Source organism: Corapipo altera, unplaced genomic scaffold (genome assembly GCF_003945725.1).
Source record: "Corapipo altera isolate COAL_440 unplaced genomic scaffold, ASM394572v1 52, whole genome shotgun sequence".
NCBI classification, from domain to species: Eukaryota; Metazoa; Chordata; class Aves; order Passeriformes; family Pipridae; genus Corapipo; species Corapipo altera.
In genome coordinates, this window is record NW_020884930.1 from 3397366 (window position 1) to 3415882 (window position 18517).

At 36.8% G+C, this 18517-nt stretch overlaps 1 protein-coding gene across 3 annotated transcripts in view; it reads left to right on the top strand.

Moving 5' to 3' along the window:
• SLC26A7 (solute carrier family 26 member 7) overlaps window positions 1-12848 on the top strand; it is a 78867-nt gene extending 66019 nt beyond the window's left edge. For all 3 annotated transcript variants that reach the window (XM_027659164.1, XM_027659161.1, XM_027659162.1), the window contains exons 14-19: window positions 853-969; window positions 2604-2652; window positions 5297-5397; window positions 7653-7707; window positions 7797-7900; window positions 9929-12848. In XM_027659164.1, coding sequence (XP_027514965.1) covers window positions 853-969; window positions 2604-2652; window positions 5297-5397; window positions 7653-7707; window positions 7797-7900; window positions 9929-9964 — 462 coding nt within the window. In that variant the 3' untranslated portion in view covers window positions 9965-12848. The remainder of the gene's footprint in view (window positions 1-852; window positions 970-2603; window positions 2653-5296; window positions 5398-7652; window positions 7708-7796; window positions 7901-9928) is intronic.
• The last annotated feature ends 5669 nt before the right edge of the window (window positions 12849-18517 follow it).

Here is an 18517-nt window from a genome sequence, read left to right on the forward strand (position 1 = left end):
TCCAATATATTTATATATAAATAATAAATTTTTTGCTGGCTTTAAGGCTTTTTATGAGTGCACCTCGAGAGTGAGAGAAATTGCATTTGTTTTGTGCAAAATGTTCCTCACTTGTACCTGGGGTTTCTGACCTTTATCTGATGTCATTCCAAAATTGTTCTGTTGTGTAACATCTATGTTTTGAGGTACACAATGCGACCCAAGGTACTGGTAAGCTGTTTGTAACTTATTCAGTGAAGTGCAGAGACAGGATCAAGACTGACTGATGATTCTTGTGTAGATTATTGAGTTGGTTGTAGATATGTGCTGGTAAAGCTTTAAATGTGCCACTCAAGATTGCTCTGGATCCACAAAGTATTTTCGTGGAGAAATAGTTCTGTACTAAAGTCATCTTCAGATGACTACGATGAATATTGCCAGCTTTCCCAAAATCACCTGCAGTGTTTACCCCAAAACCTTGTGTACTTTTTTTCAAGACGTGTTTGTCTAATAAAATACATTCCCTGTCTGCAAGTGTTGTCTTGCCTATATTTAGGGATCATACCAACTGAAATAGTGCTATTATTTATCAGATAATATTTCTTAGTATTATGCATCATGGTCAGTATGCGCTTTTTTCATGGTAACTAGAATTGAATGTAATTTTCATTATACATTACTTACATTTCCATTCTTACTTCAGTTGTGTGTGAAGGTTAATCAAGAGAGTTATCTGTTGAATCATTCTCACAATCCAAAGCTCTTTCTTGGTTAATTTACAGGTATTTTCAGGATTTTTAAATAAATGAGTTTGGGTTTTAGCCTCCAAACACAAGATAAACTTTGAAGCATTATGTTTATTTAATTCCACAGGAATCATTGAAACAGGTGAAAATAATTTCAGTCAACAATCCATTAGTCTTTCTGAATGCCAGGAAATTTCATGCTGACCTGATAAAGATAATCCAGAAGGATAGCCTGAGCAGCCAGGTATGTGAAGATGTAAATGAGGATGTGGTATTTGCTTCACTAATCACAGTGACTCTGTGCTGAAGATTGTGCTTACTTTCCTTGCATTTCTTAGAGAATGCAATCAGATACTCGAACAGACATAAAAAGGTAAAATTGCAAATGATTCATCTAGAATAAAGTTAATCCAAATCTTAATCAGATTCTATATGGATTATTTCTTACTATTACTTGAAAATAATATCTTCACTATTTCTGTGTATGATCCTTTAAGAGACGTTAAAGCACTGACCCAAAACTCTAAAATTTATGGAAGAACTTATATAACCTCAGATGGCATAAGGCTGCGTTTCTAGAAAGACAGAGAGTAGCTACAAATGTGCTTGAATGTGATGTGATTTTTTTTCCTGGACATGAGTCAATGAGAGTAGACACTTCATTTCTAACTATAAGTAAATTCTGGAGAATTGGAAAGAAGTTACAAAGTGGGTAAATTTTCTCAAAGGTAGTATTTCTTTTTCATTTTTTTGCGCTGATTGCATTGCAAAAATAAACAGTATACAAATTATGTATAACACTTTTTTTGGAAAAAAATCCCTATAAGTATAGTATTTTCCAAGTTTATTTGCATATGACTACTGCAACTTTCTGCAACACTTCCTAAAAGGGAAAAAATTAAATTATCATTTGTCTATCAGTACAATGAAGACATTTCAATATTATGCAATGCTTGCTGTAGAAAATTTCATCCAGTTTGGTAAACTGGGCTAAGCAAATCACAGGCATGTCTTAGAGGGGTTGTTAAGACAGCAATATGTGTCTACCCCCTCTACTGTCCCTTGACAAAGAGTTGTGCTACTGATGTGCACTTTAATAGGTGAAAATTCAAGATTCAACAAAGAAAATGTGATGCTTTTTATGCTTGGTTCTGCTAGGCTAACTGATTTGGATTGGTATGATAACAAACCTCCAAAGAGAGAGAAATCATTTAGGATGTGCATGGAATTAATATATGAGTTAATTTAATAAGTGTAATAAGTTAATTTAATAAGTTAATTTATACATTACTTAGGAGGGAGATTTTATCCTTTGTCTCTTCTGTAAGGTACTTGGCAGTATAGTTGCCTGAAGTACTGTGCATACATTTTTTTTGTAATTTTTTTTTGGTGGAATAAATGTCTTTCTGTAGGACATAATGGGTGTGGAAAAAAAAATGCAGTTTGGATTTTGTTTCTGTGCTCTCTTTCTGGCTTCAGCTCCTATTTCTACTGAGAACTTAACATGCATGTTGAAATATTTTTTATAAAAACTCTCCAAATAAAGATAATTTTTAATAAATTTGCATATAAAAATGTTCTTACTAAAATATTAGCAGCAAGTTAATCTCATAAAATCACCCATCTTTTCAAGAGCATCTTTCCCATCTTTTTAAAGAAAAGCAAAATATCAATGTATGTATCTCAGTATTCTTCTAAGGTTATACCAGATAATAATACATATTCAATAGGGTGTTGGATAGAACATGACTTCAGAGAGAATGAATTAACTCTGATATTGAGAAACAGAATTCATATGCATTGCATTGATTTTCTCTGGCTACTGTGCATTGAACTAGTTTTCCTTGGTGTGTTACTAGTTTGTTGCTTTTATTTCAGTGTGAGCAGAACACATTGCTCTGTTCATTTTCCAATGGAAGTTGTCATGGTGAGTTATCTATAAATTATATTAAAACCAAGATGGATGTAAGTGTGCAAAATGGCTCCACATTTTTCTATATATTTCTAGGTGAACTCAAGTTGTATGGTCAGTCAGACCAAACATTCAAGGAAACATGAATTCTAAACAGTATTAAACTCTTAACTTTGATCTAACAAGTCCTGTTTCTCATTTTGTTTTCAACTGACTTTTTCAGATTTCAAAAGTAGGGTACCCATGAAAGCACCTTTTCTGTGGGAGTGGGAGGTTATAGTGGAAGACTCATTGCCCATGGCAGTGGGGTTGGAACTAGATGATCCTTAAGGTCCCTTCCAACCCAAACCATTCTATGTTTCTGGGTGTGCCTGCTCATTTCACAGGAACAACTGTGTGCATAATGAGCCAGGTACGCGGCAGGGGAAGCACTTCCCATGTTGCTGCCTGCACTGACCTTCAGATCAGGCCCGGGAGGCTGTTTCGCTCAGCTCTGGTCATGTTTTTTCCATTCACAGAGTTGAATACTAGCATGGAAAAGTAAAAATAAGATAAGATTAGAGCTACGTTAAATCTGCGTGATCTTTAAATCCACATAGGAGAAAATCACAGAAAATGTCAACTGAATTATCAGTGACACGATGACTACCAATATTGTACAGTGTATCAATACAGTATAGAATAAAGAAAAAACCTAGGAGTTTGCTTTCAATTAAGGATTAAGCTGGATAATTCCACTCTTTCCACATTTTATAACATTTAAATCAAACCAGAGCACTCGCATTCCCATGGGAGAGCTGCAGCAACCTTTTGCAGAAGATACTTTATACAGATGACTTCATTTTGGATTGAATTAAACCACCGTGTTTATTTAAAATGCTTATAAGCATTAAGGCTGCAGCAGATAATCTGTTTGGGAGGCTGTTGTCTGAATTTCTGCATTTATTAACCAGACTCATGACATTTTTATGATGCTACAGTGTTTAGTTTACTTGGGGCTAACAGAGTGCTTTGATGTAGCATAGCAACCTGTAATAATGGCTACCAAAGACTATATTGTATTGTATTGACTATACTGTAAAATACTATGTGTGAGAAGATCTTGCCAGTATGTATTTCAGTTGTCTTGAAGATAAACTGGTTTCTCACATCACAGAAGCGACAGACAGTATAAAATCTCTTTTCTGAAAGCCTAAGTCCTAACTTGAGGACTTAAATGCTCTGTTGTTACTTGTACCAACCAGCCTATGGTGATTCTTTGTGGGGCCTTTAAAATAAAAAGCAGAGAGAAAAAAAGAAAAACGCCCATAAAGAGAAAAAGAAAATGTGGAGTTTAAATTTTCAGGAAGGAGGGGAAGAAGAGGACACAATCCTTAATCCTTATGGCAGTTGCCCTGGAAAGCATGGCAATTTACATCTTTGTAATAAGGAAAAAAAGAATCTTTCCTTTCTACTTTTGGGGAGTACTGTCTGTATCAGCACCAAACGAAACAGCTGCTGTTGCTCTTGCACTGGTCCAAAGAGGGAGCAGGTGTGTACCTATCCCTCCATTTAGAAGCCAGGTAGCCTCTAATGCAATGCAGCAGGAATTATTACACTGAACAGCCTAGCAGATCTCATAAATCCTTTCTAGATTTCTATGACAATAATGTCAGACAGGAAGTTTCCTTTAAAATTCTGTATTTTTGTGTGGTATGTGTCTGTTGTTATACGTTGGACAGTACAAAGACAGTAAATCTCTGGAGATCCAAGTCCAAAAGGCTCTGGCTCTCAGACTACTGTCACAAAGGAATTATCACCATTGTAAATTTGCATCATGGTGAAATTCTAATTCCCTTCAATAGTTTAAAATCTTTACCTCTGCTCTACCAATGCCATTTAGCTTAACTCATCTTTACATCCAGAATTACTTTCCTTCATCTTTTTTTTTTTTGAGTTGCGTGCATTATGATAACAAACATTTGTTCACAGAATAATGTAAATAAGATGTGCATTATTTTCTAGTTTTCCCTTTACGAAAGCCAGGAATCATTTATCTGTGTGCTGGTTCAGGATGCATTTAGAACAGAGTGTGTTTAGATTAAACACAAGATGGCCTGAAGTTGAAGAACAAGACCTTTGCAAATCTTTTTTCTCCAGCAAAAATACGTGATAGTATATTAAAAAATTAACCAATCAAAAGCCAGCACGGTAAAACCTTAGGAAAATGACACATTCCACTTTACATATTCTTCTTCCTTATGGGTGAATATTAAGTTAAGCCATAGGTAGGCATTTAGGTACTATGAAAATCAATGTCATATTAGAACTTAAAAGAGAGTTATATTTTCTGTGTATCCCCTGAAAAATCTTCCAAACAAGCCGTTATTATCATGCCTCAATTAGAAATTCAAATTTGAAGAAACAATTGTTTAATTCTTGAGATACTATGCTATCTAAAACATCTCATTAATAATATGTTCTGCCTGTCATCACTTCATCCCATTGCTCTAAAAGTGCTTTTAAAATATGCCATTTGCTTGCTTAATACCCCAGTACATAACAGTAAAATTTTTATTGTGATAATTTGGCCTTATTTTGTTGAGTTATCATTACCCTTATACCCACTTCTTGACTATTCTCCCTTTTAATTCAAGTTTTTCATTTATCCAATGTGCAGGTGAATCTGTGCAGTCATGTCACAGTGAGAGACATGTTTTGATATTAGACTGCAGTGGACTGAATTTCTTTGACTACACTGGAGTCTCAATGCTTCTTCAGGTATTCATGATACCAGAAAAATTCTGTATATATTCTAATTAGACATATGAGTTATTGGGGGCAACTACTAGTCACTTCACCTATATCAGTGGATAAACATGTGATTCATGGAAAGGAAGAACATAGATTTGGTATTAAATTGCACTGTGTTTATATATAAAATTGGATTAAAATATTTATAAATATTATGGGTAACAGTGCAAATGTACATATCTGCATGAAAGGAAGATGTCTTTCTGACCTTTTTTTTTTTTAGTTTTAAAGTTGTTTTAGATCATATTTGACCCTGTCATGTCAGTTGCCATTGAGCCATGTGTAGATTTACCCCTTTAAAATTTCAGCTTTTAATTCTGTGATTTTATGTGTATGTCCTGCTTTCTGCTAAACCAGAAGTCAAAACATGACCTCCATGTTTTCTCCTGTGGGTGACATATCCAGCAAACTGGGTTCAAGTATTGCCAGAGCCCCAAGGTGCTTCCAGAGGACTAAAACTGGTAATCACTGGTTACTGTGGTGAATGGAACTAAACCCAGATGGTGGCTGGCCACAACTGGGGTTCCCCAGGGCCAATACCGGGCCCAGTCCTGTTTAATATCTTTATTGATGATTTGGATGAGAGGATCAAGTGCACCCTCAAGAGGTTTGCAGAGAACACCAAGTTGGGTGTGTTGATCTGCTGAAGGGTAGGAAGGTTCTGCAGAGGGGTCTGGACAGGCTGGATCGATGGACTGGGGCCAGCAGTGTGAGGTTCAGAAAGGCCAGCTGCTGGGTTCTGCACTTGGTCACAACAACGCCATGCAGCGCTACAGGCTGGGGGCAGAGTGGCTGGAAAGACATGGCTTAGCAGTGGACTTGGCAGTGCCTACTTAATGGCTGGACTCATTGATCTTAAGGGTCCTTTCCAAACTAAACAATTCTGTGCATAAAAAGCAGTTCTATATAGCGGATGAAAAATTATGTTCAAAAGCTGTTCCTTACATTTCCATCAGGTCTGGAGTTTAAAAGTTGTGTAGTGAGTACAGCGTTAAATGGGTATGCAAGGTTTGGTTTGCATAATTTTTCTGAGTAAGACAGAAGACTAGATCTGAACTTGGGTCTCAGCCCAGGCCTTTTCTTATCCTAACCATTTTTTCAATTTTTTCAATTACTTCACCTACTCATTGTACAGTGAAGTAAGTGTTGCCTTAAAAGATTTGAAATTAAAACTACACATATAGATAGGGATATAGTAAAAAAGAGAACTGGAAAAATAAGGTTAGTGGGAGTTATTCTTTATTACACATCCCTTCAAAACACAGGACATTCAATAAAGTATTAATTAAGAAAAAATTGTGAAACTTATTTCCAAAAGATCTTAAAGACCTCTGAACTACAAATTATGTCAAAGAAGTGTTTGACAAACTTGTGAGAGGTAAGTCTGACATGGGCTGTGAAGTGCACTAGTTGGGAGTGAAACCTCTGGATGAATGGCTGGTCCTAAACCGAATTACTCAGAGAACACACTCAACTTGTCCTTGTTGTTACACTCCTCCCAAAATGTCATCACTGATGCCAGAGATAAAGGGATTTTTGGACTGAGTATGACTTTCGGTTTATTTTTAAAAAAAGGGTATTCTGATGGACTTCTCATTGAATCTCGTCTTCCAGAATTTTTCCACTTTATATGGATTATTTAAACATTTTTTTATGCAGGAACTGCTTTGAACATTCCTCATCTGGCAGAAAAAGGCTTTACTCTGGTTTTAGAGTAATTTTCACTTTTTTTTTCTCTTTTACTTTCTCTCTTATTCAACATTTGGTCTCTGTGGAGTTGACCATTTTCAAAGGAAGTATAAAGAACAACTTAATGCAGAATGTAGCATGATGGTTATGGTGCTTTTCTGATAAACTCATGAAGTGTCAGAGTTTCCTAGGTCTGATTACTGTCTGTGTGGACTGGCAAGGAGATGGAAAAACATGGTGAAACAGGAGATCTGGAATCTCATAAATTATAGTAAAAAATGAAAAATTGTTAATCAAATTCAGTTTTAATTCTTGGCAGAGCTGTAGCATACTGTGAAGAGGGGGTAGGAAACCAGTGTGGGTTAGTGGTGTTTGCATAATAGAAGGGCTCGCTCTGGTGGCTGCTGGCAGTACAGCTGCTACAGCAGCATTCCAGGTGCTTTGCCTACCTTGGATATAGAGTTTTTGTGTATTTTACTCTCTGTTTAAACAGGTTATTTTTTGTTTTTAATTTCATGTTTTCACACATTTAGATTTACATGGACTGTAAGAACAGACACATCGATGTGTTGCTAGCACACTGCAAAGGCAAGTATCATCTTACAGCAAAAATTTTAATGTGATGGTTTATATATCCTCACTATTTTATCAGTGCTCATGAGTTTGTTTTATTGCAGCTTCCTTGATAAAAGCAATGCAGTACGGTGGATATCTTGAATCTGAAAATCCTGTCTTTTTTGAATCTATTTCTTCAGCAATTGATGCCATTCAAATTCACAGGGTAAGACTTACAAGCAGGGGTAGGTGAAGTGTCAAGGGCTTCTTGAATGCTCACAGCAATTTGTTAAAGTCTGGGAAAGTCTTATTTACCCACTGAACCTTTTGGGCAGAAATCTTTTATCTGTCTATTCTCTACAACTGGTCTTCAACCTCACAATGCAGTTACCCAGTTTTTTGCTGCTAGCACTCTCTTCCCATCACCATCTCTCCTTCTGCCATGTGTTCTCAATCTTCTATGCTAGATCCAGAGGCACAGTGTTAAGGTGCATTAATCTGGGCACATTCTCCACTTATGTCTCTAGCAACACCTAACACAGCCTCTCGGTGAGGCAAATTAACTCACACCCAGTTCTGCATTACTGAAACTACTATCCCTCCTGGGTTGCTTGAAACTACTTCACACAACACCACTCTGGTCTGACTGAAACCCTTCTGGATCCCCAGCAAGTTTGGTTTGAGCTAGTAAGTTTGTCTCTCCCTTGCACTGTAGCATGCCGTGTAGGTTCTCTGGTGGAAGGAGGGGAGAGGAATTGCATGAAGTGGAAGAGAGAGTTAGAAAGAGAAGGAAGGCTTGGCTCAGAAATTGAGGCTTGAGGCTTGAACATGCATTGACTTGAGCATGTATTTACTTGCTCAATGATTCTTGCATTCCTTATTAAAAATATTGTAAACCTGGGTTTTCCTCATAAACTATGTGATCCTTTTCCATTGTAATGCCAGTGTAACCGAGTGTGCATTGCAAGTAGTGTGCTTTCCCATGGTTTTATTTATGATTCCAAACACGGTTGGTGTTTGGCTCAAGCCTTCTTCAAGAGACATTAAACTCATCATGGTCTGTGGTTTGGTTGTTTGGGTTTTTCTTAATTTTTCATTTTACTAATTAAATTTGAGTTGCCTATGAAAAAACCCACTTTCCATTGATTTATCCAGATTAAATTGAGTTGGCACAGTTGGTCTAGTGGATTGACCAGAAAAACATGGTCTTTTCAGCTCTTTCCAACATTTTTCATTATGTTGCCCTGCAAAAAATAATTTACTGAAATGGTAACTGCAGGGCAAAAATAAAAGAGATGGCTATTGTATATTTTGTCTGGGTCTGATTAGGTGATTTAGAATGAACATTGTGTTATAAAATGCCTGCATTTTTACTGACATTAATTAACTTTCCTAAGATTCTTGTAAGATAGCTATGCACTAGCATTCTCATTTTATGGTAAAGAGACATAGATAGATCAAACATTCAAAGTGAAAAGGGGGACTTACAGCTCAGAAGTCCACTTTTCTGGGAACTGACCACGTGTTTCTACCAGAGCTGCTAGGCAACTCAAACTTCAGCATAGTGGCTTAGCAGTTTAGTCTGAAAGGCTTGCACCCAGCCTCAAACTTTAAATGTAATTATGAACAGTGTATATATGCTGCTAATGTTTCTTCAAAGTATTCAAAATATGAGCTTCAGAGGATTTTATGTGTTTATTGTGTTTAACACCTGGGGAGGGGAATGAAAAGGCAGGGTGACCACAATAGCAGCACCACACTGTAACTACCAGTCTGTCTATATACTCCTCCTGCGACTTTTTAAGATGCTGAGGTCAGTAGGACTTTTGACTGTTTACATTAAGGGGTAGGCAGGATAGAAAGAAATAGGAGGAAGGAGTTGGAGACTAATAGAAAGTGATTCGTTCTGACTTACATTTCAGCTTCCCGCCACAGAAAGGAATAGTCTTTCACTGTCAGAAAGGTAGAGGCAAGAGGGCTTCATGGTTCATTTCCAACTCTGACTCTGTTCAGAAATGCAAAGATGCTCTTATCTGCATCCTCTAATGATAAGGTTGTGTCATTCTAATTTTTATGTTTATAAATTGACAAGAAACTTCCCTGTCCTTTGTGCAGTTCATTCTAATCATAAATAAATTTTTGAAATATTAATCTTTATAGTGGTGGCATTTTCAAGCTAACACTCCATCTGCTAATTTTACATTATATTCTCGGAAAACTTTATAATACTTTTTTTCTGTGTCTCTCAATTTAGAATTACAGCAAGTACAGTGAACAGAGTGAAGTGTGATGCCCACTCATTGAGTATGGCTAGTTTCATCTGCTCATATTCAGAATGAACTACACCATGGTTTCTCCTTAGGTTTTTTCCACCGGTGGATCTCATAGATGATCTTTTGTATGCCATATATATTTAGTACATTCAGTAATGATAGATCTGCCATTCAGAAAGAAAGTCTTTCAGCTGCTATCACTCAGAGAATGTTCATGCAATTGTTCTATAGTGGTTTTATACAATATTTTTATTTTTAGATAAAAATTACATTTAGATAAAAATTATTAAGAAGTAGACATGAGGTACTGACTGTTTACCAGTGAGATATATTCTTTTAGATATCTTTTATCATACCATTAGTTGTAATATGCCTCTGTAGTTTTGTGTATGAAATAGAGACATTTTGAATTCTTAAAAGAGTATGTTATCATTGACAGAGTATACGCAGGGAGCCATATACCAATGCATACTGTTTCTAATGTCTTTACTTACCCTTCCTTCCGTTCAAGACAGCCATTTACTGTAACAGCATCATATCACAGCTATCACATGCTTCCATTTTTCATTCTTGTCTTTGTATACTTTTTAATGCCTGCCCAGGTCCATGGGAAAACTGTGTATACAGAGAAGGCAGTTGCATGTTGATTAAGTGCCCCTTAGATTGTCCCCCTCCTCTAGTAGTTGTCATGAGTTATTATAAGTTGCTACATTTTCAAAGCCACAGGTGTTCTTTAGCTCAGACTGAAGAGGAAAAACTTGTTCTTGTTTCCAGCATAGAATAGTCTATTTCCAGTTTGAGCTGTGATTTGTTTGGTATTGAAATCTTCAGCTATGGCAGCTGAGAGATGACAGTGGAGACACATAAAGTGCGTGCCACATTTCAGCCCTAATCCTGATTAGGGATGCACAGTACTGTGTGTGAGCACACAAAGTGGATGGAGAAATTCACAGGTTGAGTATTTGGTTTATATTTGTAGATTGTCAGCAATCATACTAGATTATACTATCACATCAGTATCAGGTTATATGGCAACACATCGAGGCCTTCCAGTACCTGAAGGGAGCCTACAAGAAACATGCAGAGAGAGTATTTACAAAAGCATGTAATGACAGAAGGGGGAATGGCTTCAAATCAAAAGAGAGTAAGTTTAGCTGAGATATTAGAAAAAAATTCTTTACTGTGCAGGTGGAGAGGCACTGGAACAGGTTGCCCAGAGAAGCTGTGAATGCCCCAGGCCTGGAAGTGTTCAAGGCAAGGCTGGATGGAGCTGTTAGCAATTTGTTCTAGTGAAAGGTGTCCCTGCCCATGGCAGGGTGTTGTAACTAGATGATCTCTAAGCTCCCTTCCAACCCAACCATTCTATGATACTACGTACAACTTTTTTGCTCTTGCCTTTGTTGCCATATGTGAACACCAGCAATAAAATGTGAGTTGAGCAAAAAGGAATCAGAAAATGAGAAAGGATGAGGTAGTAGGATTTTTTTTTCTCATTGACTTAAAAAATCTACTGAAGCTAACTGCCCTAATGGCCATCTTAGCACTACAGAGAGAAGGGAAGTACAGGAGTGCTTTGTGCAGCTGGAGTCTAGAGGCAAAATCTAGTGCTGTGTTCTGTTTTCAGCAGCAGTTACATATGTATGCTTGTCTGGGCCATCCTTGCTCTGTCTGCCCAAAGCTGCTGCCTGAAGGAGACGAGGTGGCTCGTGGAGTGACTTTCACGTCCCTGCATATAGTTGTGTTAAGACATTGATAAGCTTTTCTTCTAGTCTTGATAATTACACACTGCTAGATAACAATGGGAGAGAGCCTTGGTTTTTTTCGCCTTTTCAGTTAAGAGTAACTCTTGGAGTTATTCCCCACTTTATCTCACAGATGACCAGAAATGTTCTGTACATATTCTTCTGAAACTGCTTTCATAATTACTATGCAAAAGGTTGATAAATAACTGTGAGAAGCTCATTATACACAGGAGAAATAAATTCTGTATATTGTCCCAAGTGCATTAATTTCAGATGCTGTAGTTGATTGCAAATGACTCATTACATCATTGGACTCAGTAACAGGCTATAACATTTGATTAATAATTTCCTCAAACAGTTTTAGTAATTTATTAACACTTTAGAAACTATTTACAATGTACTTTAATTGTAGAAGCATCAATTTTATGTCACGGCTGAATGGAGATTTCTACTTAACTGCGAACTGAATAAATGAATAAATGGTATCTTTTCTACTAAGTTCAGCATTTATTTTTTGGTGGGTAAATGTTTTTTTCTGAAGATGTACAGATAAGTTGATTAATGAAATTGTTAAAAATAGGGTCTTTAGCAAAGATAACATCTACCAGGAGACTTTCAGTTTTGTTCTGAATGATCTTTTTAATGGAACAACACAGATACTTTTAAAATTCCTTGTAGTTTTAGCCCTTGATGAAACCCTCTGCATCAAATGATCAATTTTGTAGTGCTTATCAAAATTACTTCCAATTTCTACTGCTTTCAATAGGAATAAATTTTCCACAGTTAAATGGCTGTTTTGGGATGGACATTTATCTCCCATTAGCTCAAAGATCTTCTAGTGACACAGTGTCATTTTAAAAAGTGTTTCACCAGCATAAGACTTCAAATTCAAAATGTGTTAATGCTGTGATTACTGCTTGATTGTCTCTCAGGGCAGAATCAGGGATGAAATATATTTCTTCCCTTAAAACATTTAATCATAACTCTGAATTTCCTAACCTTCCAACTCTGGGCTTTTGGATACTAGTAATATTTCTGTGATATATTTGACCATATATAATTAGCCTAAATAAGCTACCACTTCTGAGAGTATGTATTGTTAATCAGATTTCCTTTCTGGCAAGTGGCATTCCTTAGGATAGTTGTTTCTCAGCAGAACAGAGACTCATGAAGATAGCTGCCATTTCAACTGCTTCTAAAACATCTGTGTTGAGTTTAGGCCTTGTAAAACTGCTCCATAGAACCATGGGCAGCCAGTGGGGGAGGATCATTTCTCTTTTGCTATTGATCTTGAAGAGCAAATTACTTCACCACTGATACAGTTTCCATTTCTCCACAACCCACCCCTCTGAACTCTTGACCTTTACTGAAACTGTGCTTGCACATGGCCTGTCTTCAAACCACCAGGATGAGATGCCATCAGACCTCATGCACCTCATGGACTGCCAGATCACCAGTTGCTGTGGTGGTGGGATGGGAGTTGCTTCGTGTCCTCCCTGAGTTGCTCTCTGCAAATCTCTGGTGACGGTGTATTTGTGCCACTGAGTCAGCTGACAAACAACTGCTTAATTCTTTGGTCAAGATTTAAGGAAACACCCTAAACCTTCTAGGTTAAGTTTTGGAGGCAATTTCAACTATCACTTTAAACCCTTCCCTCAATGGTTCTTTGTACAGACTGTCCACTAGCTTCCCTCTGGTTCTCAGGAAAAATTATTATGTAAATATACAGAAACCAAACCCAAAACATCACAATTAGCTTCACTAGAGCAGAATGGAATGGAATGAAATAGAATAGAGTAACATTTGAAAGAAACCAACAGTGACCATCTAGTCCAACTGCCATTATTATAAAATGATAGAATGTTATAAATAGAAAATACCATATTTATTCTTCTGATCCAGAAGGGTGAAATGAGCCAAACTCACCCTGTCGGATAGAGCCTGCTATCCATACGGAGGGGAATTAAAGTCAATAAAATAAGGAGTTTAGTTATTGTACCCTCCTGAGGCAGACACTGATCTTTGTACCTTCAGCTTTATTTACTTCAACATCCTTAGGGAGTTTTCAGAATAATGTGGTTTTATTAACTGTGCTTATGTATGTGAGCTTATGCAGTGTTAGCAATAAGAGCAAAGTGTGGAGGTCTCACTGCTCTTACTGATTTCTAAAGGTGCAAGAGATAGACTGCATATGGCAGCAGAGGCTCAATGAAGTCTCTCATTTACAAACAAGTTTTAACTAATGAAACCAGTGAATTTACTACTCTGAGTAGTAAGCAAGTCCAAAAACCTAAACATTCACTTTGATTCCCGTATGTATTCTTATACCTATATGCTCAGCTTTGACATTTCTAAATTCAAAATGTATCAATCACCTAGCTTATGGAAATCGATGCTTCAATATTCTGCATTTCATAGGAGAACTTTAATATAAGACTGCTTTCCAGAGACAGTTTGATGTGTTTAGGAATTTTTAGCTATTTTTAGGAATTAATCTAAATTTTAAATAATACCTCATGTTAATGGGAAGTTTTCCACAATATTTAAGTTTTGCTAATCAGAATATATTAAAATGAGGATCTAATCAGATGCTTCTTACATAATTTGTGTTTCACATGTTCCAAAACAAAGTGAGCAATGAGGAAAAAAACAGAGTGCAAACTGATGTTAAGAAATGAATATAGTGGCAATTAAAAATTTTAAAAAATTAGGCATAAAATATGTAATAAGGAAAAGACTGTTAACATTATATTTATGCAAATTAAATGTTTCTAATTCTCATCATATGTCTTTCATTTTAAAGGTTATTTGCCCTGATTCTATGATTCAAGTGTCACAAGGTCTGCTGTAGCTGCTTTGACATAATTTATTTGACAGCTCTGTGTGTCATAAATATATAATGTAACAAGGAAAGGTATCTTCACTGTTGAATGAAAACATTAATGTGTCAATACTGGGTTTGAATACTGTTTGACATTTACTAGTTACAAAAATAAAATATACGGTATGCCTTGAAAATATGGTAGAAGATATTTCTTTGTCTACAGAAACTAGTGTGTCATAAATAAGTGAAGGAGTGCAGTTCCAGAGTGCATGCTAAATGGTGCCTTCATCATTAAGACAGATTTTAGTAAAGATCACCTAATCTGTATGTTTCCATATGTTTTACAATGCAATTAATAATTTTTTCTTGTTCAATTCTGTGTATTAGCATATACAACAATAAATTTATACTGAAATAAATTGGAATATGAGACAATTTCCATGTAGAAGGAGGAAAATGCCCTCATTATTTCCATCGTAGCAGCTTTTTTTAAAAAAACCCAAACCTGTACTAACCAATCTGTAATGTATGTTGCCTTCTCCAACTTTGCAAAGTATTAAATCTTCATAATCAAAGAAGAGAAACTGCCTTACATTCAGAAGTTTGACTTCCTCACAGCTCTTATGGGAGTATGGCATCTAACAGACATTTTTACCTCTGTAAGACATACAGAAGTCTTGGGCCATTTTTTCCAGTATTGCCTCCTTGCATGCACCATTGTTTGAATATGTCTTTTTTAACTGTCATTTGCATATACAGATGGTGCACCTCATATCCAATTTGCACATACTGATGGTATTGCTTATATACAGTCTGTGGCTTATCCCAGTAGAGAGGAAATGATGGGTAAACCCTCCCACCACCTCCCAATAACTGTGATGACATTAATAGAAAATGGATTGACATAATTTTAAAAGTTTGGCCTTGAAAGTAGCAGCTTGATTTTTCAAGCCTAGTAGTTTATGAAAGCATTTGCTTCTACCAAAATGAATGCAACCTCTACATTTTTTTGATTTTACAGTAGTTTGCAAAAATATAAACAATTTTCAGTACCACAATCTACTAGATACTACATAGTTAAATATTCCTAATGATATTCTTAATGATAAAGGCTATTTTCTAGAGCTATCCTTCTCAATTACACTCACACAATAGCAAGGAAACTACTTTGGAGTGAGATAACTGAGTAAATATTTTTTTCATTCCCAGAATGGACACGTAGAAGATCAATTTTCACCAGGAACTTAAAAGGCAACTTGAGGAGCAACTCCTTCCCTAATGGGAATCCCCTGGCTCTACAGAAGTTCTGGAGAGCATGACATGCAAAAGCAGAGACATGGCTCTTTGGTTATTTTATTTCTAAGGTGTTTTCCAATAAAGAGGTCTTTTGTGCTGGATACATTCAGGCGGTTAGAAATTAAGAAGAACCGAGGGAGTGGCTCATGTTGTTGCTCTGACTGACTTGACAATGGTAGATATTTCTCATCCCCATTATGCTTGGATTGTGATGCTGTTGCAGTTTAAAAATGCAGTGAAATCTTAGAAATTCTTGAAGGCTCCACAATGCTGAATTAAGCTGCACCTTGCTCATTCACTTAAATCCCGCAAAATATATCCCACTAATTAGACACACTGTCTTATATTCCATTTGAGAGGTGAAATTATCTGATCCCTTAATTGTTGCTTACAACTAATAGTTTTTGGTGAAAGAACTTTTCTACATATTTGCTGTCATTTGTAGGCCCAGGTAGTATAGTCAAAAATGCTTGCTGCTTGTTGGGTCAGGAAATAAGGTCTCTATTAGTTCACAGGCAAAGTGGCGGAGTGTTACAGAATGATACCCGTCATCTCTTGAATGGCTTCTGATTTGTACCACTTGTAGCTTCTGGGGTGATTGAACCAGTAAAATGATAGAAAAGCATATGATTTTATAAACAGAGGACTGGAAAGGATCTGTTTCATCACTGAGTTGAGTTGCATTTTCCGTGTGATTTGGCAACCATGCTTTATAATCTCAAAGAATGATCTTTAAACTAATGATTGCTAACTACATGACTTGCTATTTCAAATTTTTGAAGCCTGAACAGGTGATTATAGTAACAATTCATTTGTGGTAATTTATGGCTGGAGAGATTTTTCAGAAATGAAAAGTAGTATTCCTCAAAGAGCAGTTGTACATTTCCACTCTGAAATACATCATACACATCCTCTTTTGAGGACTTGTGACTGACTTGTATACACAAATGTCCCTCATGCCACCTCTGCAATCTGTAAAGTGCTTGGACAGACTGTAAATCTGCCTATGAGCTTGAGGGAGTAAGATCCCTGTCTTTTGTTCTCCTGTATAAAAGCAGGAAGGAGTAGATGATATTTGCTAATTCAGTCTTGAGAATAAAGTAATTGGCAGATCACATCTATCCTGCATGCTCTCCATGACAAAGAAAGAAATATGGTGTTTTGTCAGTCCTGCAGCAGATGCTGAATATCATGTCTGCTTTAGGATCCAACACATCCATGGTATCAGAGGTCATTAGTTTGCTGTAATGTTTATAACTTTCCATTCTGCCTCCACGGACCTGTTCTGTTTACATCTCTGTTAGTAAACCCCTCTAAAAAGTAAACCCCTTTAAAAAAAACCCCTTGAAAACCTTTTAAAATAACATAACGACATTTGCTTCGCAAGATAATTTAGTAGTCAGAGTACTAGAATTGTTAGCTGATATTCCAGAGTGGTTAGTTTATACTCCAGTATAAACTAATAATTTCAAAAACTTTAAGCATTTTGCATCAAGTTTCTTTTTCTCTTTGCCCTCTCTGTGATTGTTTTTAAGTCTCAGGAACTTCATTCCTTTCTGGTCTAGATTGGTTCCTATATCCAAATTCTTAATTCAGAGTACCTCCATAAAGGAAGATATATTTGAAAGAATGAGAACAATCTTATCAGTTAGGAAAAAAAGTGCACTTTTTCGACCCTGGAATGATTCCAGATTTGAAACATGTTTTGGAATATTACATTTGCAATCTGTGATTTGTGATAATTTTCATCTTATTTTTAGTAATAAAATTGTGTTTAAATCTGCTGATCATAGCTGAGGTTTGGTACTGGTCTGGCTCCACTGTTGCCCCCATTTCATACATCTCCAGTATGCCTCTTCTCTTCAGTTCCCAACCCCATGAAACAGAGATGATGACCTGCAGGTGGCCCATGATACTCTGCAGACCAGGGGATTGTATGCTTTGCTCCTTCCTTCTGCCTATCTCTCCTATCAGGAGAAAGTCTGCTCTTACAGGCTGCGTAGCACAAGGTCTCATGGCTGCAGCACTGACTGAACTACAAGTGAGATGGTGCAGATGCAGAGCTGGAGTCCAGGACTAAGATGCTGGCGGGTTGTGAGACTGTGGTGAATGGGTTTGGGAGAGGAAGGGCTCTGGGGTGGATAGCAGGCTATGGGAGGAGGCTAAACAGGGGAAGAAAACTCATGGGAACAAGACTGTGATATTGTACATGGATAAAAAAAAGCTGAAGAGCAAAGGTGCAGCTGGGATATCAAGTTGCATGGAGGTGCTGGATGGAGGGAAGGCAGACCATAAAAATTTGAACCAATTCCTACTGGCAGGCTCTTGATCATCACAAGGTCATTTTCTTCAGAAGTGGTTTACCTCACACAAGGATAGTTTCCCCACGCTGCCATTGATCCTGCTAATGTGGTTTTAGCAGCATTTCAATTACTTCATATCAATAAAAAAAGAGGTTTGGTGGTGTGTTTTTTTTTCTGGAGTAAGACCTCTTTTTCAGACAAAATGCAGCATTTATAGGTGTTTCATCCATGTAAGTATGAAGTACATGCATAAGCAAGCTCACATCTGCCTCTTTTCAACCTCACAGACTACACCTTTTCAGTGAGACAGGTGGTCCACAAGGAGGAACAGGTGTAGCCCGTGTTGCCACCTCCATGTTATGGGCAGTCATTGCAAACACTGCACTCAAAGCACTTCAATCATTT